Below are 24,956 nucleotides of genomic sequence, written 5' to 3' on the forward strand. Positions count from 1 at the left end.
GAAGCCATTCCGTTGCCATGTTTCCCATATGTAGGACAGATAACTCATTTGTAAGAAAAGCAGCTTCTGTAGATCCACCAGACAGCAGACCATACAGCACCTCGTGAAGGATTATGAACAAAGCTAAAAAACTTTCCATCCTTGAAATTTCTCAACAAAATGCTGGTGAAGTTGGGATGTCTGACAGCATTTCTTTCAACAGATGAAGGAGAGGAAGAGAAGCTGAGGAGAAGGGATAAACACAACTTGTAGCCTGAGGGAGCGGAGAAGCAGAAGGGACGGGAGGAAGAAAGAGAATGAGTTAGGAGTGCGTCCAACAGCCTCAGCTGAGAGTGTAAACCCATATGCTGTAATGGCAACATACTGTTAAATGACGAGCAGTGCCCCATCTACAATCACAATATGCCACATACAGTATAGCCCCAGCAAGATCATTGTTAAGTGTGGGCTTATTTCGTATGATGTGCTCAAGGGGGAGCACATTATTTCCTGAATGAATTACATATTTTATACCACCTCTGCTGCCGGACCACAGAGCAACAGAACACACATCCTCATAGAGCCACAGTGAGGTTTGTTTAGTCTGTCGAGCTTCATCACACACACACTTTAGTTACCTTCCACAGTATCTCTCATTTCTAATAGACACCATGTTGAATTAACCCTCTCTGACTCTCTAACAAACTAAATGGAAGCTGTGATGGTATCAGGAGATTTAAAACACAGCTGAATCTACACTTTGGACGACGACTCTCTGTTTGTCGTTTATTTACTCCATCTGACCAAATGAGTGGCAAAACCCCTGTCATGGCCGCTCACCATCACTGCCGTGACAAGATGTCTCTCTCTGCAAACCCAAGTTCTCAACTCGTAGACGGTTACATGAGTGGCGTGGACTAGTCCAGTGAAGTAGAAAACTTGTTTTGAAGCAAAACAGAAATGTTGCATGAATGGCCTGAAGCCTTAAAATAAACTGGCACTGTTGTCAGTGAGCAATGAGAGCAAACTGTGGTTTTTTCACCAAATCACGTGCAGGGAAGTATAAAGAGACAATGAGTAGAGACCTTACTGATATCTGACTGTAAACCGTTTTAACAATCGTTTCCTAGTAAAAACACCTTATGCAGGGAATAAAGAGTTGGGTTTTTCTTGTTTTGTTTTTTGTTTTGTTTTTTAACATTTTTTATACTCTAAGAATCAATAGGTTATACTTGTGTGATATTTACCAGTTCTTCAACAATTCTAACTTTAAAAATCATGCCACTAAAAAACTATGAAGTATAAAATGTCAGCCCAAGGAATGCTCAAAGTATACAGCTTATCTGAAAGGTGTGTTTACCTGTTACTCTATATTCTCCTCTGTAAACTACTGAGAAGATTTTTGTGGCAGTGTTTGGAAAGTTTACACTGGAGCCAGAGAGTCACATATTCTGTTGGGTTTACACAGAAAACCAATTTGCCTAATTATCAAGCAGGCCAGCTAGAACATGCCTAATACTCTGCCAATCCAACTCTGTAAATCCAACTGTCCAGCAGCCATGCACTGAATGTGCCACTTTTAGACTGTCCTATTTATTATGTAACCTACAGAGGCACAGAATACTGTATTTAGATAATGTAAGGTTACCTCTCTGCCTGGACGAGTTATCACTGTAGGTATTGAAACAGGCACAGTGAGCTATAATCATCAGTCACCGTAGGCTGATAGCAGATATTTGAACAAATTGGAAAAACAGTATTTGCATCCTTAGATATTTGTGCGCTGGCAGAGCTGCTGCTGAGTGTGTGGATGAGTGTTAAAACTTGTACTTCTATCAAATCTTGCCGGACCAGACATCCATTACAGCCACAGGACTGCTATAACACTTTAAAAAGGAAATGAGCAAGCTGTGTGGTTTATGTTTTTACCGCTATAAGCCAGCAAGAACACATAAAGTTCAGGCTCATAGATAGTAATAAACAATGCATCAGCACAGCAATGAAATTTCCACGGATGACTGGCTCATACTGAAATTAGGCTGTTAGATAATGTTGGAGTTTCAGGAGGTGGTTACAGTGAGCTGTCCAAACAGAGGAAGGAGTATTCTGATGGGGAAAACAATATAAAAGAAGCTGAATGACAGACTGAAGCAATCACTTCAGTTCTGTTTCATCGCTTTCCCTTCACATGTGCGTCACCACAGACAACAAGATACTTCTATTGATCGAATCAACAAGACAAGACCATGCATTCACCTATACTTCAAAAATACAATCCATTTAACATCAATGAACTCATGGGAATTTGTACATATGGCAGACAAGAAAAGTCTAATGCTTGACTTATAGGGAAACTATGGGACTCCTATCATTTCTTTGGTTGTTTTAAGGTCATGTCATATGACAGAGAACAACAAGCACATAAATGATCATTTCCTGTTACCAAAGCTGAACTGTCAAAGAGCACCGACTGAATTTAATGAATAGAAATGACTAACATTTTTTTCTCTAATCCTTTCATCACATATTGACTTTGTAGACTCATCATCTGAAGAAAAGGATTTACTTTAGAAGTGACTTCACAGCTAGCAACAGCTGATAACAAATCTGGATGGAATCTGAGAGGATTTGACTGTGTAGGATGGATTCACACTGAGCATCATTTGATAATTCTGGATCGAATGTTTTTCTGTCACAAAATTTTGCTAAGCAAAGCCATTGTGCCGCCTAACACTGACACATGGAATGTGTTTTGATGTAAAGAAAAATGTAGTAAAAAGCAATTTCCTTTCAATGTAATTCAAAGAGTGTAACCTTTGTATCGCTCACATCAGACATCAAACCATGAAATTAACTTGGAAAACAGTGATATACGTCTGGTGTTTGCAGTATCTGAAGCGTTTGAAAATCAACCCTCTAACAGGTAAAACAGCATCCATGTTGACACTTATGTGGTTTAAAAATAGAAAGTTGACTGATTACAGCTCTCAGCCTGGGAAAGTATAATTCATTTGATGGCACAGAAGCTTGAGGGTTTTGTTCATTATAAAAAGCAGACTCATAATCACTCTGACCATTTAAGCTTCCACTTAGAGGTACTTTCACTTCATACACAGTGGTTTGACTGAATGGTGTTCTAATTTCAGAAAAGATAGATGCAATTAGATTGAAAACAATGTTTTAGAAAAAACCTTTTTAGTTATTTGACAAAGAACAAGAAACAAACTGCTGTGGTGATCTATAATCTGTTAAATCACTGACTGACCTGGCTAGGTCAGGAGTAGAGCAGAAGTACAAAATATGAAGTCAACAAAATGCCTCTGTAGTTTCTAAAAACATTTCAATTATCTGCCTGTCCTTGGTTAAGATAGCTGTCAACTTGCATGGTGGAACCTGTTTTTGTCAAAACTAACAGTCAAGTTACCGTACCAGTCAAAATCCAGAACTTAACGTGCATTGGGTGTTTGGGCAAAAGACGGACAACTTTTTCTGTAATAAAGTGACAAAGGAAAACACAAACAGATGTGACCAGACTTTTTAATCCAGCTAAAAGAGGCGTTTGCTGTAAATGTGGCTAGATGTAAATGAGTGCCAAGGATTTAACCAGGAGCTTATCTTCACAGAAACCTTTGTAAAGGCTGTATCCAGTTTTTTTCGGAATCAATACACAATAACTGTGCAAAGCAACAACCACAGAAGCTTATCCAAGAAGTGCCACAGAGTTCCTTCAAACATTTTTAGATCACACGATGTAGTCCACAACAAAACCTTAAAAACCCTGCTCAGGTAAAGTCAAAATCACTATTCTACCCTGCATGCATCACCTGCTGGTATAGTCAATCAAGACGAGCATCATCTGTCAAAACATGAAATCTTTAGAGATTAATTTGCAAAGCTTAAACAAACTATGACACTAACCTCACAATCAGTAGCTTGAAGCATTAGGGTTTTTAGAGAGAAACTTAGGGCTGTGCTGGAGTTGTGTTTTTGGTTTCTAGTTGAAGCTAGAAATTACTTGTGAAAAAATTGCTCCCATCAATCAACTGATCACTGCCATTGTGGTATTGACTACAAACTAACAAGTTGGACTTATCTCAAAACTGCTTTTCCAATTATAAATTACAATCCACTCAGTATCAACAGTTCTAATATAAAGTGGAAACATTTACTCTTCATACAAAGCTCAATCAGCTGTTTGTCAAAACAGATGTGAGTGAAAGAGCGGTTTGGAAATTATTCCTAACAGTACTAATGCCTTTCATAAAGAGACACTTCTGTTTGCAATCATTCATTTTATTTGGATCCCGTGTGAATTTCCCCCGATTTGTTATGTAATAGACAAGACTGTTACTGTTAAAAGAACAATGACACGGGACATATGTTTGTTAAGTAGCCACCAGCAAGTAATAGGTGATAAGTGCAACAAGTGTATGACGTTTGTGTATGTTTAGGGCAAATTTTGATCATTGACTCTTTAATTGATCTAAAGATTATCTGGGACACGGGAAATCAGGGAGATTTTATGAATGAAACCTTGATTTTCAAAAGCTTTGATTGTGTAAATACTGAAGAACTCTTTCATTGGTCTTAGCAGAGGTGCACGAATACAAATTTGACTCAAAGGTAGGGTCTGCAGCACTCGTCTCACTTTGGTTGTGTCTTTCCTTCTCCGTGCTACGTCCACTATTATAGCTTCCCTGAATAGCTTCTTTCACTCGCTATCGCCAACACAAAGACACTTGCGCACCGGGTGGGCTGTAATTGCTCTTATTCTCTGCCTAGAAATGTCGAGGCAGACGCTGAAACACATGTATAGAGGCCCATAGGTGGCGATTAAACAGGATTGTTCCTGTAAAAGTGGGAATTCTATTTTTTCAGGAAAATCCTGCACACCAAACCTTTAATATAAAAAGTTCATTTGGTTCAAGATGAATATCTGAGGTGAAATAGGCTCTCTAAGCTAGTTTAGGGTTTTTATTTGTGTTCATAAGGCAGTGCCTCAAAGGGGGAAATAAAAAAGGTATGACACTTACATTGCCCATGTACTCAGACAGAAGATCCTGAAGAGCTTGGCGCACAGAGTTGCATTCTGCCACGATGCGCTCCCTGCGGTCATCACGTGTGCATGATGAGTCGGCCATGAGGGCAGCACCACTGATAATGCTCTCAAGGCGCTCCTCCAGGGACGGACGGAAGCGCTCCTCACTAAACGCCACAGGGTCCACGATGATTTGTTTCTGTAAGGAAAGGGTCAGAGAGGAAATTACACAGGTAGAAGAATGCTCCAGGTTATCACATGACACTAATTTCTCACTCTTCAAGGCCACAGAGAGAAATGTAGTGATGGGGGAGGGTTGATTTGACTTAGTGACAAGCTGGGTGGCTTGGAGAACAGCGAGGAAGTACATGATAAAGTACATTTTGTGCATCCAAGGGCCAAAAGGGTTTAAGTATTGAAGACAACCCAACAACAACTACAGATTTCTAATATATGTTGTGTGAGTTACTGAGGGTACTGCTGTTTACGTTTTAGTGAAGTATAAATGATTTTAGCGGCAAGTTAGAGCGTGTTGCTGAAAGTTAAATAAGCAAGTCAAATTGTTTAAACCATCAGCAGTCAGGTTGCCATTTCAACTGTCTTTTCTGAATTGGACTCAGGGCTGACTCTTGCTGATGCACAGTTTTATGACTTATGAATGGAGCTTTAAAAAAGCTTTTTTCTAATGTCATGACTGCAAGAAACAAAGCAACTCACAGCAAGAGAGTTCAGCTGAGCCCAGAACTAATGAATCAACTAATGTAAAACAATGAGGAAAATGTAGTTCTATTTCTGTAATGTAGACTACAAGATCCATTTCAGAAAACAGATGAGCCTATAAATGTGTAATCATATATAAATATATAATCTCTTGTGAAAGGATTTAAAAAGATGGCCTTTACTACTTTTCCTTTGAGTCACAGACGAGCTACAGTAACTTACTCCCCTCTCTTTTACAACTGCAGGATGAGAGAGGACACTTAAATGTCTGATTTCACACGGGTAGGCCTGCTGTGAGAGGCAACTAGTTGACATGCTGGAGAGGCTCTGCTGAGGGTTAAGGTACCACCATGACGCTGGTGGCAGCTAAAGAATGAAAGCCAACTTCCCGAATGACAGACACAGAGGCCTTTAGAGCTACAAAATATTCAACAATTCAGCTGTCAGAAGTGTGGTTTATTAGGCAGCACGCCCTCTATCACAGCCACCTCCAGCCCCCTCCACTCAGTCTCATCTGACCTCCTCTGCTTGCGTGTCATATCACCATGGCAACAGGCACACGAGAGAGAGACACGGAGGAGGAAATATAGAGCCAAAGAGAAAGAGAGAAAGAGACAGAGAGAGTTGGGGGTGACTCATTTGCTAATTTTGCTGTGCACTTGAAATTAGGCATCACAAAAGTAGCCCCTTTATGAAGGTCCGCGTTCCCGTCTTTGGGGGAGTGACTTTCTGCATGGCTGCCTGTAAAATAATCACTGATGAAACTCATCTGACAGACTGCATTGTTGACACTTGCTTTATGTAGATTAATCTTTTGGCTCACCAGCTGTCACTGGAGACAGATGCTTTTATAGTTTCTAACACTTTAACATAAATTTCCATGACTGTAATCCACTTAGTCTGAAAAGCCTGACATCAGACGATTCTATAATACAAAACCTTGTAAATCTGTTTGCAACATTTTAACAGGAAGTCTAGAGGATAAAGTAACTCGCAAAGTGAAATTTACAACCTCTCTTTGCCTGTGGGCATTAGGTTTGTGTTTTTAAAAATGGTTAAGAGCAGAATTGCTCTATTTTTACATTCACAGTACTCTGACTACTGGGACTTAAATTTAGTTTATCACTGGTGCTGTAAGGGTTCTGCCTTAGTACCACATTTGCTGCATAAGAGGCTTAACTAAATTTTTTATTAGTGGTTCTATAAGCTACTGCCTGTTAGCATACCCACCCCTAGATACAAAGAGAAGCGCAGTAGCATCAAACGATATCCTCAGATCTGCTTTATCCACTAAACGCTTCAGTTACAAAAAGAGTAATTAGAGGCTCTTTGTTACATAACGGTTGAAATGGAAAAATTCTTGATGTTTTTTAATCATAAATGATTCAACACAGAGAGGAAAAAATGCTTGTAGCTGAGTGTATAAGATGGAGTAGTTAGTTTATAATGGCAGCAGTGCAGAAAAAGTGAGCACTTGCTGCAGTCTGCTTTGTCAGTGACCCTCAGCACCTCCACAGTGTAGCTCACACAGAAACATGGAGGGTTTTTTTAAAGGCTCAACAGCTCAATTTTCTTGACAGGCTTTCACTTGGCTTCAAACAAAGTGAGAATGTGTTTCAATAAAGCTGGACTTAGCTTCATTTCTGGCCTGGCGGAATATATTGGAAAGAAAAAAAGATTTGGTGATTACAGGGTGTCACGTGTCCAATGGACTTCAAGAGCAGACTTTTAGGAAGCTTTCCATTTTGTAATTTAAGAAGTTCATTTCGTTCTGTGGTCTTTCTTATTGCTTCTATACCTCATTTAGAAGGAGAGGACCATGGAAAGTGACATGTACATTGATCAAACCACAACAGTAATGTTGTAAAGAAATTAAACATGAGAGAAATAACTGAAAATGGGAAACTTGAAACCTGATTAACTGAGTTTTAGTTGTGAAGATGTTACTTTTTAACATCTTCGGTACATCATTCAAAGACTTGCTTCCACTACTTCCTGAACAGATCACCCTCAGGATGTAATAACCAATCTTAAGATGTCTTCAAAAGGCCATTTTTAATTTAACAGTGAGTCATTTAGCCAGGGGAACATTCAGATTTCATCAGTCACGAAGGCAAACAATGTAACAGCAGCAGAAAATAATCAGGTTTTTTGTAAATCACAAGTCCAACACTTGAATTAATGAGCGGGCTCGGGAAGAATCAATAGAAATCTAAATTTCCACAGAGCTGAAACATCCGTCGGTTTACTTCTCTTCTCTTCTCTTGTTTCCAACTAATCTCAGAGAAATTAAAGGTGCTCTGCGTGTCTGTCTGAAATCAGTGGCGGTGGAAAAAACAATCAGGTTAATGATCTTTGCATTTATCACCACATGCTGTATTTAAAAGATTAATTCAGTGTTTCATCCAGCTGTTTTCTTGATGTTGTTTTATGTCAATATTCTGATGATGACTGACATTTTGCACATATAGAAATGTTCTGTTCCCCCGGTAGAGAATGACTCACTTTACATAAGGTCTCCTCCTTTGAGGTTGAAGTCTGACACAGCCTCACCTCATGGCAGCAATCAGAGCAATCAAAAGATTCAAATTATGAGGACTTAGCTGAGGGTTCAAGAACACACCGGAGATGCAGTCACCGGGGTAAACATTGAGTGACTCACAGAGATACAAGCAAAGAAGCACAAAAGATTCAAAGCATTAACGGAAGAGAGACCAGAAACCTTGACTTTGTATGAAGTCCCTCGCTGCCGCCTGAAATGAATACTGAAACATGCTGCTTTCTCAAATTCTTCATTAGAGAAAGCTCAGTAGCTATCAGACAAAAGAGTTAACCTTGATTTATTTAAACTGACATTAAAGTCCTATTTGAAAGCTACAGCGGGTTAAATCTCCTACATTTATCATCAAGTTATCAGGAACTGAGGGACCAATGACTCAAGAACTTGTTCAAAGTGTCCCAAAGCTATGACCCAGTTTTTCACATATCTCGTCCTAATTTCCACCTCTTCCTGAACCCTTCCAGGGTTTTGGCCATTTTATGAGTCAGTTGGTTAAGTTCCGTAAACTAAAGCATGACCTAACCTTCCTGAGTGTGTCCTTGTGTAGCTTTTAAAAATAATTAGGCGTTTAACTCTGCCTTTGGTACAGTGCTTTTACTGATGTTTGGAAGGAACAATCATTAACTGCATCAAATTCATTAATCCATTAGCTCTCTGGAAATCTGGCAGCTCAAATGAAAACTACAAACAGGCTGTGACTTGTAAACTACTCATTTGACTTACATCAAAATTGTTGAGGGCGTAGGCGAGCTCTCCACCTCCTGCTGGCTGGTTGAGTGCTGAATCTTCAGTGGCAGTGGCCTGGGCAGCGTTAGAGATGCCTGAGACGGCATGCTGCAGCTGCTTGTAGATCAGGTCACGGTTGGCCTTGTAGGCTGCCACGTCAGGGTGCTGCAGGCAAGCACGGGATGCTGTGTACAGCATGGGGATGTTCCTCTGTAGAACCCCACGGGCAGCAGCCATTTGGTCCTTGTGGTGGACGTCCTTTAGCTCCTAACAGGCGGAGATGAAAAGGAACGCAAAAAAGGATTTTAAAAAAGTTATCTGGTAGATGGGGTGCTTACAGGAGGCTGGGTAGTAATCTACTTTAAATTCAGAATGGGCAAGTCATACCCTCACAGAGACACTAAGTGCAACGGAGTTTGTTCTGGTTGACCCAGATTTATTTCTGTCCCCTGCGGTAACACAACACAGTCATAATCAGGCCATTATAATATGCCTTTGCAATTTAATGCGTTGCTATTCAGACCTGAGCATTATATTGCAATTACATCTTCATAGGAGGGAGGAGGGGAGATAGTGATCACTGGCATAGATTTATGGCGGAGAAAAAAAAAGGCTCGCACACACAAGACTAGAGCCTCCCCTCCACTACTTCCAGTAATTCTTCAGACATTCACTGAGAAAACAAAACAGCCTTTAAGCCCCATTACTTCCAGCATCACTTTGGTTAAACACATTTTGCTACCCGCAAAAATTACAAGTCAAAGTCATTTCTTTACAGAACCATCAGTAATTATCTGGCAACTGTCCCATTTACAAAGGGGGGCGATGGAGATCAAGAACTCTCTTTTTTGGCTGGGTGCAGAGATGGTGTTTGAATGCTTTGAAAGCACAAAGCTGGCATTATATACTGTTATACCATTTTTAGATAATGCAGCATTATCAAACAGTGACTCATGAAGAGAATTAGCTTCATGTTACAGCAGAAAAAACACCACTACATACAGAACCATAACAGCAACTTCTGGATTATGAATTGTGTTGGTGTAACTGGTTTACTGATACCTCTGCTGTCCTCATTTTAGAAGTGCTCTGCAGAGACGTGGTCAGAGAACTTACCCATTTTTATCACAACACTGCCTGTGCACCTGTTAGAGCTCAGCTAGGACAAAGCTTTGCAATGTATATGTATAATTTTCCTTCACATCCAAATCTTAATCTAGTATATCAAGTTTCTTCGTGTTATCACACAGTTTGTATTTCTGAATGTGCACCAAGAATCTTGATAAGTTGTTTTATTTAGAAAACACATCACGAAATGCTCTCCACTGTTGGTCTACCACCTACACCATAGTGGAGGAAAAAATACACCACTTCTCATCACAATGAAATTGTTTTGTAGTCAAGCCTCTGTGCTCTTTTCTTGCACTCCAAGACCACTTCACTGATATTGGTGATAAACACCGTGTTCATACAAACTGCATCTAACCATCCACACTTGCACTTGAGCATGAGGCACTCTTCTTTTTCCTCCCCCCCTGCAATTGTTCCACTTTTTATTTGCTCCATGGGCTGGAGAAATGTTTTGATATAACCTTTCATGTATACAATAACCTTCCACGGCCCCTTTACAAGCACTGAATCCCTCGTTTGTTCCTTCCTTGTTATGGAGCAAATTGTACAATACCTGCTGTCGCTTGGCAGCCATGAGGTTCAGCTTGTCCACCTCTGGTTTTAAAGCCTTATATTGGATTCCAAGGTCCTGCTCAGTTCCTGCATTGCGCACTTTCACCAGATTGTCTTCCACCTAAGAGAGACAGATTAAAAACAAGGAGACACCTTTCAAAAATGTTTTAATCAGTACTACAAGATAGCATCACTTCAAAAAGTGCATGTGTGACCAAAAGACACAGGATTTCATCAAATAATTTGAAATGCAATTAATGAAGACGGTCACTGATAATGGGATTTACGTAGCTTCAGCTAATCTACCTTAATCAATACTTTATCAGTGGAAGCTAAAGCACAAAATTAAAATGAAACAAAAGAGGAGACATCTTTTTTTCTGTAATACATTAGAGGGATTTAACAGGAAAAATTCCTAACTTCAGTGAAACAGATTAAAATAGTAACAAAAGGAAGCAGTTAGTCAAGATGATACCCTCCCTTCCTTTTACCCAGGCGAGCATAGGCTAATTGCTGTGACATGGAAACATGGAAGAGCTATTCCAAAAAAACAGGCCCATTGGTTTTACTTGATTATCTACGCTCAGCGCTTGTGCACAGCTCGGCTTGGTCCTCAGATGTCTCTGAGTGAGCGACTGAAGACAAAATAAAAAGTAGTAGAAGCAACAGATAACAAGATCAGTGCATTGTGAAAAGTATGTCAATGACTTCTGAACAGCAATGACCCAAAAACACGAGACGAAAGATTTTTCAGTGCATCTGATCATGTTTTTAACCACTGGGTGAATGGATTATTGAGTTTATTAAAACCTCCATTGCCTTTATTCTACGACAAAACAAATCACCAGCTTGACATACGAGAAAAAGGATCAAAATAAATAAACCTTTAGTAGCTGCTGGAAAAAAAAAACTAACTCACCAGTTTAAGCTGCAGCAGAAGTTTGTAAACATCCGACATGTCTGCCAGCACCAGCAGATGTGTGACTGCCGACAGGAGGGCTCTTGCAGCACGAACCATATTGCCCCTCTTCACAGATGAGCAGGGGTCTTCTGCAAACTCTCCAGAAGCCTGTCGCATGGAGTCACCTGAGAATGAGAGAAAACAGGAGAAAAACGTTGATTTCACGGCACGGCATCCAACTGATGAAAAACATCAGGTATTTGAATCAGACAGAGAGATCATTTGAGTTCAAAGATGTGGGCTTCATCCACAATTCAGAATTATTAGATTATTCTCTAAACTAGGGCTGCACGATATGGCCAAAATCTTATATCTCGATATTTGTAGGCTATATCTCTATACACGATATATATCTCGATATCCTGATTTCTCCTCTAAATCACTATATTACGTGCAAGCAACTTTTCTTCTCTCCTCTCCTAATATCATTACGTGCATGGCAAAAGCTCGCTTGATCTTGATTTTCAGTATGAATACGGACCGTGAAAGCGGGGCCTCACGATCCTTCTGACTTTTTGGGTTTTAAGCAGGAGGTGTCAGAAAAGTTACCACGATCCTTCTGACTTTTTGGGTTTTAAGCAGGAGGTGTCAGAAAAGTTACCAAGCAAGCAACTTTTCTTCTCTCCTCTCCTAATATCATTACGTGCATGTGCAGGAGAATTTTTCTGGGTGGGCGGGGGAGTATGGCGCTCACTGTGAGAGGAGCATCGGCAGAGCAGCAGAGAGTGAAACGAGTGAATCACCAAAGAGATTTACGTTCTGACATCTGAAAACATTTTGTTTATACTCGATGATTGCGATATAGCAGTTTTATACATCTCACGTGCAAAAACCCGCGATACATTGAGTATACTCGATATATCCCCCAGCCCTACTTAAAAATGTTGACATCCTTCAGCTGAGCTGAGACCACACACAAACTGCACAGTTTGTGATCTAAATGTCAGCATAGACAAAATTAGGGATGGGAGTAGAAGAGTAGGCGATTTTCCTACTAGACATGCACACAACATTGCAACTTTATACACTGCAGTGATTCCCCTACCATTGTATAGAAGATGGAGGCCCCCCTGGAAGTAAAGTTAATTTCATTTTTCATATAGCGCTAGGTCACAGCAGAAGTGATTTAGAGTTACCTCTCTCATAAATCAGGTCTGAACCATGTTTTTTTTTTTATTTGACAGACAAAATAGCCCACTGTTATTCATCTAATTCACCTGACGGGGTGTCATTTATACATCGTTGCATTCACATTTCTCCTCGTGCTGTTCGGCACATGGCAAAGTTCCGCCTGAACACGTTCACAGACACACAAACTACACATGGGGGCATTTACAAACACAGACAAGCACATTTCATATAGCGGAGAGGAAGTCCACTACAAGAAACATCTCCCAGTGCCTGTGGAGATGCAACACCCTCTCTCCTGCTCTCTCCTGCTCTCACACCACACGTTGCTGACAACGTCACCACACCCCCAAGACTGTAAACCCAGGGGAAACAATATACTGAGAAACTTTAAATTGAAAAACTTAAAAAGTTTAAAAAGTTAATATTTATTACCATATACACACACACACACAAAAGTACCAAAAATTGGTACTGTTGAGTACCCATACCGATTGCAAGGTACCGAGCATTGGTACCATATCGTTTTGAATGTGAAAGGTACCCATCCCTAGACAAAATGTCAATCAAACCCAACTTAATAAAACCTTCCTCTAATATTCATTTCTATATTCATCCAACTATTATTGTTGTCAACTTGCGAATTAACGCAGTAGTCAGTCTGGTGTTAATAGTGTCAGTCTATGGGCAGCAGGAAATATCTGAGAGCAGCAGTCTGCTCCGACCTTTAAGTTCATCTCATCTTCTTTGCAGACAAAGAGAAGTGTGCAGAAGGGGGGTAACAGTCTGATGCAGTTTTGTGCATGCCAGAGGTCAGCATGTGTCACACTGAGTGACAAAGATAAACTCACCTCACAATGTCCAGTAATATTGTGTGCTCACACACAGACATGCACACAGCCCTTCGAAAATGGTGAAAAAAAGAAAACGAGGTCAAAGCCTCTACAAAGGGCTCACTGTCTGGTTTGTCCGGCACCATTCTTTGTCCTGCATTGGATGGGTCTACACAGTTGACTGAGCACACAAATGGACTTTGTTGGCTCACATTATGAACAAGACAGTAAATCCGTAAATAGTTTACTTCAGTGGAGGCAAAGCCAAAACAAACTTTGAAAAAAAAGCTCTACAGCAGCAAGAGTGTGTCTGCATTTAGAGATCTAAAGCCAATGAGATGACAAGCACTTATGTCGTCCACTCTCCTTCAATGTAGTTCAGCTCTACTGGGCCTGAGAAAACAGCAGATGACAAGCAGTAACATGAATAATTTTCTCTCAGTGATGAAGAGTGTTCTGGTAAAAAGACAACTGAACACTAATTTAGCAGCAGCTCACCCTGCAGTTGTTACCATCTCACTAAACACTTTCTCTATGCTGCGCACAAAGACATGCTTCCATGGAGGGTGTGTGTTTTTTTTCTTTTACCATCTGTGTGCTGGGATCCACTCCAGACACAGAGAAACTAAACAGAGTAAGCAGTTTAGACAATTGTGGATGCTTCCAGAGACAACAATAGGGTTTAAGTAGGCATGTAGCAGACTGTTGTGGCTTCATATTTCATGTAAAAGAAAGGCCTCACTGGAAATGGATTGAAATATGCAACAACAATTATACACTGCCCATTTTTATCAGTTCGCATTTCAAGATAATGTGAGCTGTATTTAAATATCAAGTCAAGAGACTTTGGCTGCTGTTCTCTGTGTGTTCTGACCACAGACAAACAAAAACTGATGAATTCTTCAACCAATGTTGGCTGAGAGAACAAAATGCAACTGTATTTGAGAGCCAAGATGGACCATTTTATAAATTTATCAGAAACTCTGGGGTATTTTTTCTGCCTGCCCTCCAAACCACTTCTTTTCTTCCACACATTTCACATTTCAGTCAGCCTGAAACACCTTCAACTTGAGCAGATATAATCTGCCATGTGCAATGACGCCCTCTGTGTTAATAACAACACGACTTGCGTACATGACATGAATGTGGAAGATCTTACCGGACATTAACATTTGTTTTAAAGATTTGGGCTTGTACCTTCTCTGTGTGTAAAAACAGAATTAGTCCAATATTGCTCAAACTATCGCTCTTAGCATTGCAGAAATCATCCACATTTATCTAAGCTTATATTCCCTCAGAATAAATCTGCTCACAGCACAAATCACAATTCTCACAGCACCATTTCCATGTGAATGAAGAGATTTTCTACTGATATTTTTTCTTCTGTTAGAACAAAATCCAGTTTTCTATAACAGAGGTCATTGAATACTTCCTCATACCATGGCCTCTTATCACAGGATGTGTCGCTTTGCTCCGGCGTGGCTAAAAAGAATGACAGTTTCATGACTCACCATGCTCCTTACAATGAGACAAATCCATTATCATCAAGGCCTCCTGGCACTCATCAAATTAGTCATATGAAACCCAAAATCTGCAGGTGAATAGCTGTAATTAAAGCTTTGAACTTTTCTAATTATGAGCACTCACTTCCAGAACGTTGTTGAATATTGGTTTTTTTTAAAAGCCTTCAAATTAACTGGGGATTCATTGTTTGAAAATCGAATGATCACTTCTACCATCCCTTCTAGTCATTGTGAATCCATAGCAACAAGCTGGAGAGTTAAAAATGCAGCCCTCCTGATCAGTATAACTGTAAGTTAATGTTGCCAAGCTACAAGCTTGAGCGGACAGGGAAGCTTCAGTGACTAATAAAATCTGAGCTCCTCAGCTTAGTGAATGAAATATCGGCAGCCCTCAGCGGACTCCACACTTTATAGTGAGTGATCTGACAACCTGTGAGACTGAAGTGTCTGTGCTGGTGCCAGGACACACATGACCAAACTTCTGCCAGCGCCAGCATCACGCGTGCCCCATCATGCATGCCCGCAGGAACTTTCAGTTTCATAAACTCACACGTCAACAACTGCTAGGAGAATCTGTGCGTCAATAAGTCAACGATCTGGTTTAAACATGTCCAAACTCCACCAGCACTGAAGAGAGGAATACATCTTCCATTGCAATGTTGCACTTGGAAAAAGTCAAAGGGTATGAGCTTTAAGATTCTGGAGGCTTTAAAAAAAAACTTCAAAAAGCACCACAGCACTGTTCTGATACTCCTTTATGCAACAAAGCAATCTTAGACCTATATTTGGAATTTCCTCTGCATTTTTTCGCATATCTACCAGACCCTACACATTTTGCAAATGCTTCAAATGAAAGTCTCCCACAAAATGGCAAGGCAACCAGAACTGCCAATTTTTATCAAAAGGAATGTGTCCCTCACAGCCCATGTCACCGGACATCAGAGGACAGCTGTGAGAAACATCTTCACAGAGCTGCAGGCTGAGGAAGAGTCACTGCTCGGCCAGTAGATGTGCTCTGCCACAATACTGTTGTGCAACATGCTCAGAAGAGTTTTGACAGCGTTCACAGCCTGGTACAAAATCAATGTTGTACCCTGAACAAGTTTAAAAAGAACAACTTGAAGCTTGAAAGTGCCTCTTTTTTTCTGCACAGAGCCGGTGTAGACTGCGTTGTCAGTTATAATGAAGCTTATCAAGCCTATCGAAAAGACAGACTAAAAAACACAGCTACAAAACAGGCGTGGAGTAGAGGGGATGGTGGTTAGACCGGCACTACATCAGCAGCAACTGTCATCCTTTCATCATGTAATGCATTAGAAAAAACGAGTGCACCGCGGTTTTTAAAATGTCCTCTAAAGCAACTCACAATTTGCTTCCATCACAACAAACTAAGGTAAGAAAAAAAAGTGTGAAGAAAATTAGGAGACGGTCATACACTCCCCTAGTTTTTACAACCGCACCAAAGCAGGCATCTCTTTGTAAACAAGAAAGGTGTCAATTAATCAGGTACTGAGTAACTGTATTTTGTAACATTCACATGCTTCACACACTGTTTTTCAATTTTCTGTGAGGAAGAGACAAACAACATGTACCCATCATTAGAATTACAAAACGGTATTGTCACATGGCTAAATATGGAGCCAAAACTATCTTTAATGTCTGGTATTGAAAACAAAATTTGTCTTTGAAAAACATATCCTGAAACTGAAAAAAAGGAACACTGACATTGAAAAATGTGTATTACAATAAAACTTATAATAGCATCGAAATGGGTAATGGTATTGATAACATTTTGCTGAAGTTAAAATTACGAATATGAAATGTTTTGTACCATTTCATTTTTATACATTTTTGCATTAAGATGTTTGTGAATTCAAATCATACTTTATGTATTTGATGTCGCTGTTTTATCAATGATAGTTTATAATTTCAATGATGTTTTTCTGTATTGATCACAACTTTTTTCTCAACTAACGTTTTTTATTTCAGTTTCAACTTTCTGTCAATCTCAAGGGGCAACATCTTGCTGTTCGTTGAGAATCCGCTTGCAGAAACACTGGAAGTCAGGTACACATCCAGCCATAAAAACTGAGTTTTAGGACATTAAAAAGCATATTTACAGCCTGGTACTAAAAACGGCTTGGGTCTAGAACACTGATTTCACATCGGCACACACTGTTTGGTGAGTGAACTTTTTTTTCTGTCTTTGGGGTTTAGAAGTTAAATGTAAAATGTAAATGTTCTTTATTTATACAGCCCTTTACAACAACCCTTTCGGAGAACCAAACTGCTTTACAATAGTTGGAAGAAAGCAATAAATCAAACAATTAAAAACAAATAGAAGCAATAACAGCAATTAAAACAATAAAAGCAATTAAAATAATAAATGCCATAAGAGCAATAAAATACCAAAAAAAAAAAAAAAAGTAAAAACAGACTGAAAGTAAAAGTGTCACCATACTACTGGGTATCAAAAGCCATCCTAAATAAATATGTCTTCAGTCTGGATTTGAAAAAGGACAAGTCAGAAATTAGACGCATTTCAACAGGAAGCTTATTCCAAAGCCTGGGAGCAGCGACAGAAAAGGTTTGATCACCCCAGTGTTTTGAATTTGGACCTGGGCACTTGTTAGTTATAGGGATTGTTTGACTTTCCAATCAGAGGCACAATTGGTCACGTGACCGGCGGGCACCTTGTAGCTACCCGAAGAAAAGCTCACAGCCGACATCATTGCAAATGTGGCCGCGTCCAAGGATTGGCTTAATTTCACCGTTTTGGGAACAGAGGGGTGATGTCGCAGAGGCTATGTCCATGTTTTATACAGTCTATGGTCACTTCTTTGGCGTGGAGGCGTGGGTTTGGGAAGGGCCAGGAGGGCACGATTTTCACACTATCCACAGGTAAACACAGGTCTTTAATGCAGCAGTTTCAGATTTGAAGAATAGAAACCTCACAGCCAACCCAACCCTTTCAGTCAATCTAAGAGTGAAGCAGTTTGTGCAAATGATCAACAACACAGACCTCAAACACGATCCACACCTTCAGGCTGTTATTCCCACCATGATCAAAATCAATAAGGCCATTTTCAGAGGGCAGATAGTGATCAGTGCTCCTTTAATAAACTTCCATCTATCTAATGCTTAACTGTGGCTCACCAGGTGTGCAATGAAATAATTAAAATGTATATCACACAGGAATACACTTAACAGCAGGACAACAATGACACAGACAGGGAAAGAAGGGCAAGACAGAGAGAACAAGGACAAAGGCAGGCGACGACTGAGCGTCTAAACAGCCTGAGAAATGTCTGCTCAACTTATGTGTGCCTGCGCTCCATACAACACAATTTAAAATATACAGTATAAAAGAATATGTTAACCAAGCCAAACAGCCAATTATTCTCAAATAAACAGAGAAACTCATCCCATTTGGCACTTCAGCATGCATTGTATGCACAATTAGCTTGGATGATAAAGTAGGATTTTTTTTTTCCGTTTGAAAACAGCTGGTACACCACAGCTGGGAGGAAAATGCTTTCTGAATCCAGGGGTGTGTGGGGGTGTTGTTGCCCTACTCAATGGCTGTATTATCAGTCTAGGCACGCTCCACTGAGCAGCATGGCATAGCTGACAGCCAGGCCTAGGCACCAGCTAACAACAGTCACTGAATTCCAGCCCTGTGACAGCTTACCGCAACTACAGTAACATTCCTGGACACTGAGCACTGCACAAGCTATCTGGCAACATGTCATTTACCTCCCAACTACTCAGAGCAGAGCTTGAACTCGACTTCTAACTGGCTGGGCATCTGGGGAGAAACGGCACAGTGACACAGATGTCACTTCACAAGGTGATAACAGCCACCCCTCAAGTCACAGTGCCCTGGCCTCAATGGTCTGCTGGTGAGTCAAAAGACAGTCAGAAATCTGAAGTGAACAAATGAGACTTGAGAGAGCATTGGCTGAAAGTTGGAATCAGAAAATGTAAATACTGGGTGGTTCAAATGACTGGTAATTTAGAAATACACGAGTTCATGTCAGTTATTGTGCCCATCAGCTCTCTGTGTCCCAGAGCTCTACTTGAGTCAGTCTTCACTGTGATAAAACGTCAGAAAAAAAATCTTTCTTAAATGTACAAACTATCAATCCTTCCATTTTGGTGAGACAGCATTCTCACTAAACATCAAGCAGCTGATTCACAAAGCATGCTCACGTCAGTCACCAAACTTTGTAGTTTGCATTTCTGTCTGGGTATTAAAATGTTAGAGTGTGAACACCAATGTGAGAGGCATGAGGAAGGCTCTGATCTGCGCTGCAGTGCAGACAATAAAGAAAATTAGGCATACATATTCAATCTGCAACTGAACGGTTTTTAGCCAAACCGTCCCCAAAAATGGACAGTGAATCTGGCATAATACCAGGAAAATATCACAACATTATAAACGTCTATTTCTAAAGAAAAATCATTTTTTCCAACTTCCTGTTGATACTCTGATCTGATTCCTGCTTAAAATCAGAATTTATAAAGATACAAATCAAAACAAAACACCTGTATTTGATTGCCATGATCGAAGATAAATTCAAAGGAGCATGCCAGGAACACAAGCAACAGCTCCACAGCAGCCTCATAGCTGAGACCCAGTGTGAACACAGTGACAGCAAGCTGCAGCCCTACACAAAAGCACACACTGCTTCACTGTGCTGTATGAAAACGCTGTGTAGGTCACAGTCACTGTAGCAGTGGTAAGAGCTGATCAATGAAATGGATAGAGAATGTTCGATTTCTTTACCCCCTAAAAAGTCCCAAAAGCAACAAAAACAGCATCAAGAGGACGCAGAGCCCACTTGCTGTATGACTGTGGGCGCTCCAGCTGCCCAAGCCCTTTTGCTGCTGATGCGGAAAAAGCCTGAGCTTCTGCTTTTCGCTAATACTAGAACAAAGGTTGTGGGATGTCTGTGGAACCAAAAGCTGCACGACAGAGAAAAATCTTGTTGCCCTCGGTGGACCATCTCCTTTTAATATGTTAGTTTTTATTTGAATTCAGGTGTCATTGATATCAAACCATGATAGGCATGGGTCAGGCGAGCAGAGGCTGCAGAAAGCAGCATATCACCTCTGTCAAACAATGACCTTGTACTCCAAAATCCAACTCAGCAGGCAACCTTTCATACAGGATGCTAGACAAATCACACCCATTACCTACAAGGCCCCGAGAATAATTTACAAAGACAAGATGAGCCCTCTGGTGTGTGTGTTGATTCACTTCTTACGCTGTCAGCACCACCACAGATGAGTTTAGCTGCAGAGAAAACAAACCATTTACGTCTTACAAGCTGAGACAAAGATCCAGGAAGTACTCGTTTTTGCCTGTGGTGTGAAAAGACTTAAAAACACTTGAAATTAAGCTGACTAAATGCTTCTGCTCCTGGTAAGGGTCCATCAAAGTATTAAGCTGCTCAAAAAAAGGTAACATCCTATGAAAAACAAACATCTGCTGTGGTAGCATTGGCAGGGCTGAGTGATACATTGTTGGGCTTCAGGCTGTTGAAAATATAACCTCACTATTTACAGGATTGTGTCACTTTTTTGACTGTAAATTGGAGCTTGCTTGATATCATTATTTTGAACATATGCTTCTATTCAAATCTGGATTCTGGTCTCTACAGAGCCCATCCAGCCCCACAACAGGGTTAAATAACTAAATACATTCTCATTCATCTAAAACTCTGTCCTTCCCAAACTTGAACAAATACCATAGATCCCATATGCTACATTTGATTTGACCCTTTGCTCATATCCTATGACTCTGTGCTATACAAAAACAAAAGAAACAAGTAATACACAAGGGAAAACTACTCTAAAGCTGAGACTAAAAAACAGAGTTGATACTATGATCTTCAAGTGCAAACACACTTCTGTGCATCTAAATATAGGTTGCTGTTATACCACACTTTTTCACTTAGGAGTAGATACATGGATCACTTGATTCCTGATTGAAAAAAGACAATGACAGGATGCAGCTGGATAAAAATATGGGATGTCTGCAGTTTAACATAAAAACGTCTGTTAATTTTGGGCTGCCTAACAAAAGGTAAATGGAGATCTATGAAGCTCAGAACATGTTCTTACTTCAGGGTCCTCAGCTGGGGCGGATAATATCTGCATAGCCTATGATTAATTTATCATCCTTCCTATCTTAAGAAGCACTCTGAACAAGCTTCAAACTGAACAGAGCCACGGTATATATTTTTGATATACCTTGCTTTCGGACATCTTCGACAGCAGCAGTCAACTCATCCTTGAGAAACTGACTTTCCTTTGCAATCTTCTCCCCTTTCTCCAAGAAGTTCTGTGTAGCCGTCTCCACTGATGCTGCCAGAACATGAGCCTTCTTGGAGCGGCCTTTCTTCTTGTTGGATGGGCCTTTGTTGCTGGAGTTCACCAAAGTGGTAACCTATGGCAGGTACACAAAAGGTTCAACATCAGAGACATATACTTCAGAGCCGAGGATGTGTTTGGCAGACTATACTTATGCCAACATGCTATTTTAAGGTAAGACGTGGCATTGCGATTTCAGTTATCCGTCAGTGCTTTTGCTTTTCTTTGCTTCATAGTATAAGCCTCCATCTATTTTTCATGAAGAATTTATTGAATAAAGTGATGAAAATCCTGAAACAGTGAAGAAAGGATTTTCCATTTGATAAACCGGACACAATATTCTCCATCTTAATGTTTTTGAAAAGAAAGCTAATCTGGAGGACCTTTTTCTTTATTACTTTTTGCATTACAATTTTTAACTGTGCCATAATGACGTTAATTGATTTCTTATTCTAAATTGTTGTATTGTCAACTGCAAACAACAAGCTATATAATCGTATAATTCTTAGAAAAACTGCACGCTGCAGGTGCTGGAGTGACCCAATGGCTAAATGTCCACCATGTACAGAGAGTACAGTCCTCAGAGCAGGTGGCCCCAGTGTCCCCTTACTGCATGTCATTTCCCACTCCTCTCCTGGTTTCAAGAGCTTTCAGCTGTCCTTCACTCTCAACAAAGCCATTAAAATAAATATAGAAAAATGCATGTGTGTGTGTACATTACCTGGGTGACAAGAGGCTCAAGCAGCCTCTCTACTGCCAGAGTACGGATCTCCAGACTCTTTGGATCCCATTTAAAGTTGATGTTGGCTGTGTTAATGGTTGACATGGTGTCTGGATGTCTAGGGGTAGAGAAGAAGAAAAACAGAAAAAAACAACATTAGAGCAGGACTCAACTTTTTTTTCTTTAAATATAATGCTCATAAAAAATCCACAGGATCAAACACAAACATTTCTGTTAAAAAAGAAACATTTTATTACGTTTTTAAGTAATATGAATGTGGCTGGTATAGAGGAAAGCCTTTCACTTGGAAAGGTAACTACTCATAATTGAGTCAGATAGAGTATATGAAGTTTTCTAACTAAAAGAAGCACACTGTGTGATTTACAGACCAGTTAGTCTTTAAAAAGTTGTATGACAGCCAAAATATTACAGTTCTAGTTTGAGCCAGAAATGCTCCATCCCTCACAGAAGGACACAGTGGCCCAATTTCAATTTCTCTCTTTAAGCAGTGACTGCAACTCCATTGATTAACTATCTAACATGGATGGACAGGAATAATCAGCAAACCCTGAGGGCTGTAAGGCTTTAAAAAGTTGGTCAGCTGAAATATGACCACAATGACATAAAGTGCCATTAGCCTCCATTGCCAACAAAGAGGCTAAACTTAATTTTTTCAAAAACACAAAAGAATAATTGAGGGATGACCATCTAATGTTTTCCTGACCTATAATTCGTTGGGTGAGCATGTTTTCAATTTTGCTGTCAAGTTTCCTGACTTATGTGTGCAGTTGGATAGGGTATTCTTATGAATTATAGCTCCTCTTAACTTTTAATTTAAAAATGCCGGCCTGTATGGATGGAGGCAGAATGTCCCAGCCAGCTGCAACTCATTTTGTTACTCAAAATCATCTTAGAGCATTTCCTTCTTCTTAAAAGGTTTCAATCCAGAATTACTTATCAACTTCTGAAATGGTTCTGATGAGCTATAATATCCAAAGGTCATGATTTTTGCAGTATTGACTGCTGCAGATTATTCTGATTTAATTTCCTGGGGCCTTCAAGTCCCCACTGGGGAAGCATCTTGTGCCATCCTGATAAATACAACAGTCCATCATGTCTTTTACCATGCAACTCGTTTAAAAGAGCAGTAGATTAGTTTCTTTCGGCAATTTCCGTTTCTATTTAACTACAACACGAACGCATGACGGAGTGATCCATGGTGTTTTCGCAACTTACTCAGACAGACAGGTGACGCGATGAACCACTCACCTCCTACGGGTGTGGCGGCAGTGGTCTCAGGGAAATACATTTTACCATCCGGTCAAACGAAACTAAACGTTTGTGGGACTGACGTTAAATACCTCAAGGAATATTTACAGTTGATTAATCTGAAGATTAAAGTTTGATAGGTTGATAGGTTTGGAATACAGGAAAATAAGATTAGGGCTATTCTGATTTGCTTAATTGAAACTATTAAGCTCAAATATGAATCTTTGTACAGATTAAAGTTAAATACTGACAGGGAAACAATACATGAGGTGGAATGTTTAATTACCAAACATAGGCGCTACCGTGCTAACGTTAAGTGGCTTAAGGTCAGTTACACCTGTTGAGGCTAACTTCGCCTACTTAACGTTGGTTTAACTGTTATAAAGTACCAAAACAAGAAGTTCTTCTGTTGATGTGAATTTTGGGAACAGTTGCTGAAAATGGTTAAGTAGCTTGCTTGACTGTTAACGCTCAAGCCAACTTACCTTAGTGTTCAGTGCGTTACCTGCTAACGTACAGTTAGCCAAACACGACACCTTGCTAACGCTAATGCTAACCGACACAACAAACATTAACGGTGGTTCCTCCAGTTTGTGAATCACAGCGAAAAAAAACATTTTAACTATCTGCCGGATTGGCTCACCAGTTAACCCGTCCAAGTTATCCCACTATTATTATTCACCTTAAACTGAGCTGCAGGAAAAAGTTTTAACTTACCGAAAGCTGTCCACTAGAAAACTGGAGTTTAAAAGTTCAAAATGGAGGAATGGGAATTACGGAGTTCCTTGCCTCAAAAGTTTTCCTCCCCTCGCTGACTCGGTTTAGTGATCCTCCTGACTGACGGCCGTCTAAAGTGTCTGTCCTCCACTTACACAAAGAAAAGTTTGTAAGAGAACGACTAAAAAGGTCCTCGGTGGTCAGTTACCTGAATAGTTTCGTTCAGCAGCGTTTCGATGTCGCAGTCTTTCGCCCAACAATGGATGAGGCGGAGGGGGGGCTGGGGCGGTGACCGAGTTCCTGAACTTCCTGGCAGCGGGGCAGGGCGACCACAGGACACAGCAGGCCCGCAGAACGAGGAGGTGTTCGGGGCGTGGCACTCACTGTACGTGCCCATATATGGATTAATTACTGCCTTTATAACACTAGTGTATTATCAGGCCAAGCTGCAGTATTCCAGTTTCCGTAACTTAAGATAGAGTAAGGAACCGATTGAAAGTGAAAAAAGTGACGATGCCTGCAGTAACTGTCGCAAAAGTTCGTGTCCATGTTCTGCTGGTCTTCATTACACAGTTAAAACTGAATAGCTCGTTCAATCCTCATAGCAGCACTTCACTTTGTCTCAATTCATTGGATTACTACAGGGGGAACTGCCTTGTTATTAAAATCAGAGCTCACTAGATAATCCTAACAAGCACCTCATGCCACTTTGTAATCCAT

At 40.3% G+C, this 24,956-nt stretch overlaps 1 protein-coding gene across 3 annotated transcripts in view; it reads right to left on the reverse strand.

Annotated features, from left to right (window-relative positions):
• Positions 1 to 24,608, reverse strand: part of ctnna1 (catenin (cadherin-associated protein), alpha 1) — an 81,973-nt gene extending 57,365 nt beyond the window's left edge. The window contains exons 1-7 of one of the 3 annotated variants that reach the window (XM_074673455.1): positions 24,445 to 24,608; positions 22,251 to 22,368; positions 21,410 to 21,605; positions 11,626 to 11,792; positions 10,708 to 10,827; positions 9,021 to 9,290; positions 5,013 to 5,216 (exon numbers count right to left, since the gene is read on the reverse strand). In XM_074673455.1, the coding sequence (XP_074529556.1) occupies positions 5,013 to 5,216; positions 9,021 to 9,290; positions 10,708 to 10,827; positions 11,626 to 11,792; positions 21,410 to 21,605; positions 22,251 to 22,355 (1,062 nt within the window). In that variant the 5' untranslated portion in view covers positions 22,356 to 22,368; positions 24,445 to 24,608. Of the gene's footprint in view, positions 1 to 5,012; positions 5,217 to 9,020; positions 9,291 to 10,707; positions 10,828 to 11,625; positions 11,793 to 21,409; positions 21,606 to 22,250; positions 22,369 to 24,236 lie in introns of all 3 variants that reach the window. The other 2 variants (XM_074673456.1, XM_074673454.1) reach the window with 2 other exon arrangements.
• Positions 24,609 to 24,956: the final 348 nt, after the last annotated feature.

Source organism: Halichoeres trimaculatus, unplaced genomic scaffold, assembly GCF_033239565.1.
Source record: "Halichoeres trimaculatus isolate MK-OKI-2021-1 unplaced genomic scaffold, fHalTri1.1 fHalTri1_scaffold_7, whole genome shotgun sequence".
NCBI classification, from domain to species: domain Eukaryota; kingdom Metazoa; phylum Chordata; class Actinopteri; order Labriformes; family Labridae; genus Halichoeres; species Halichoeres trimaculatus.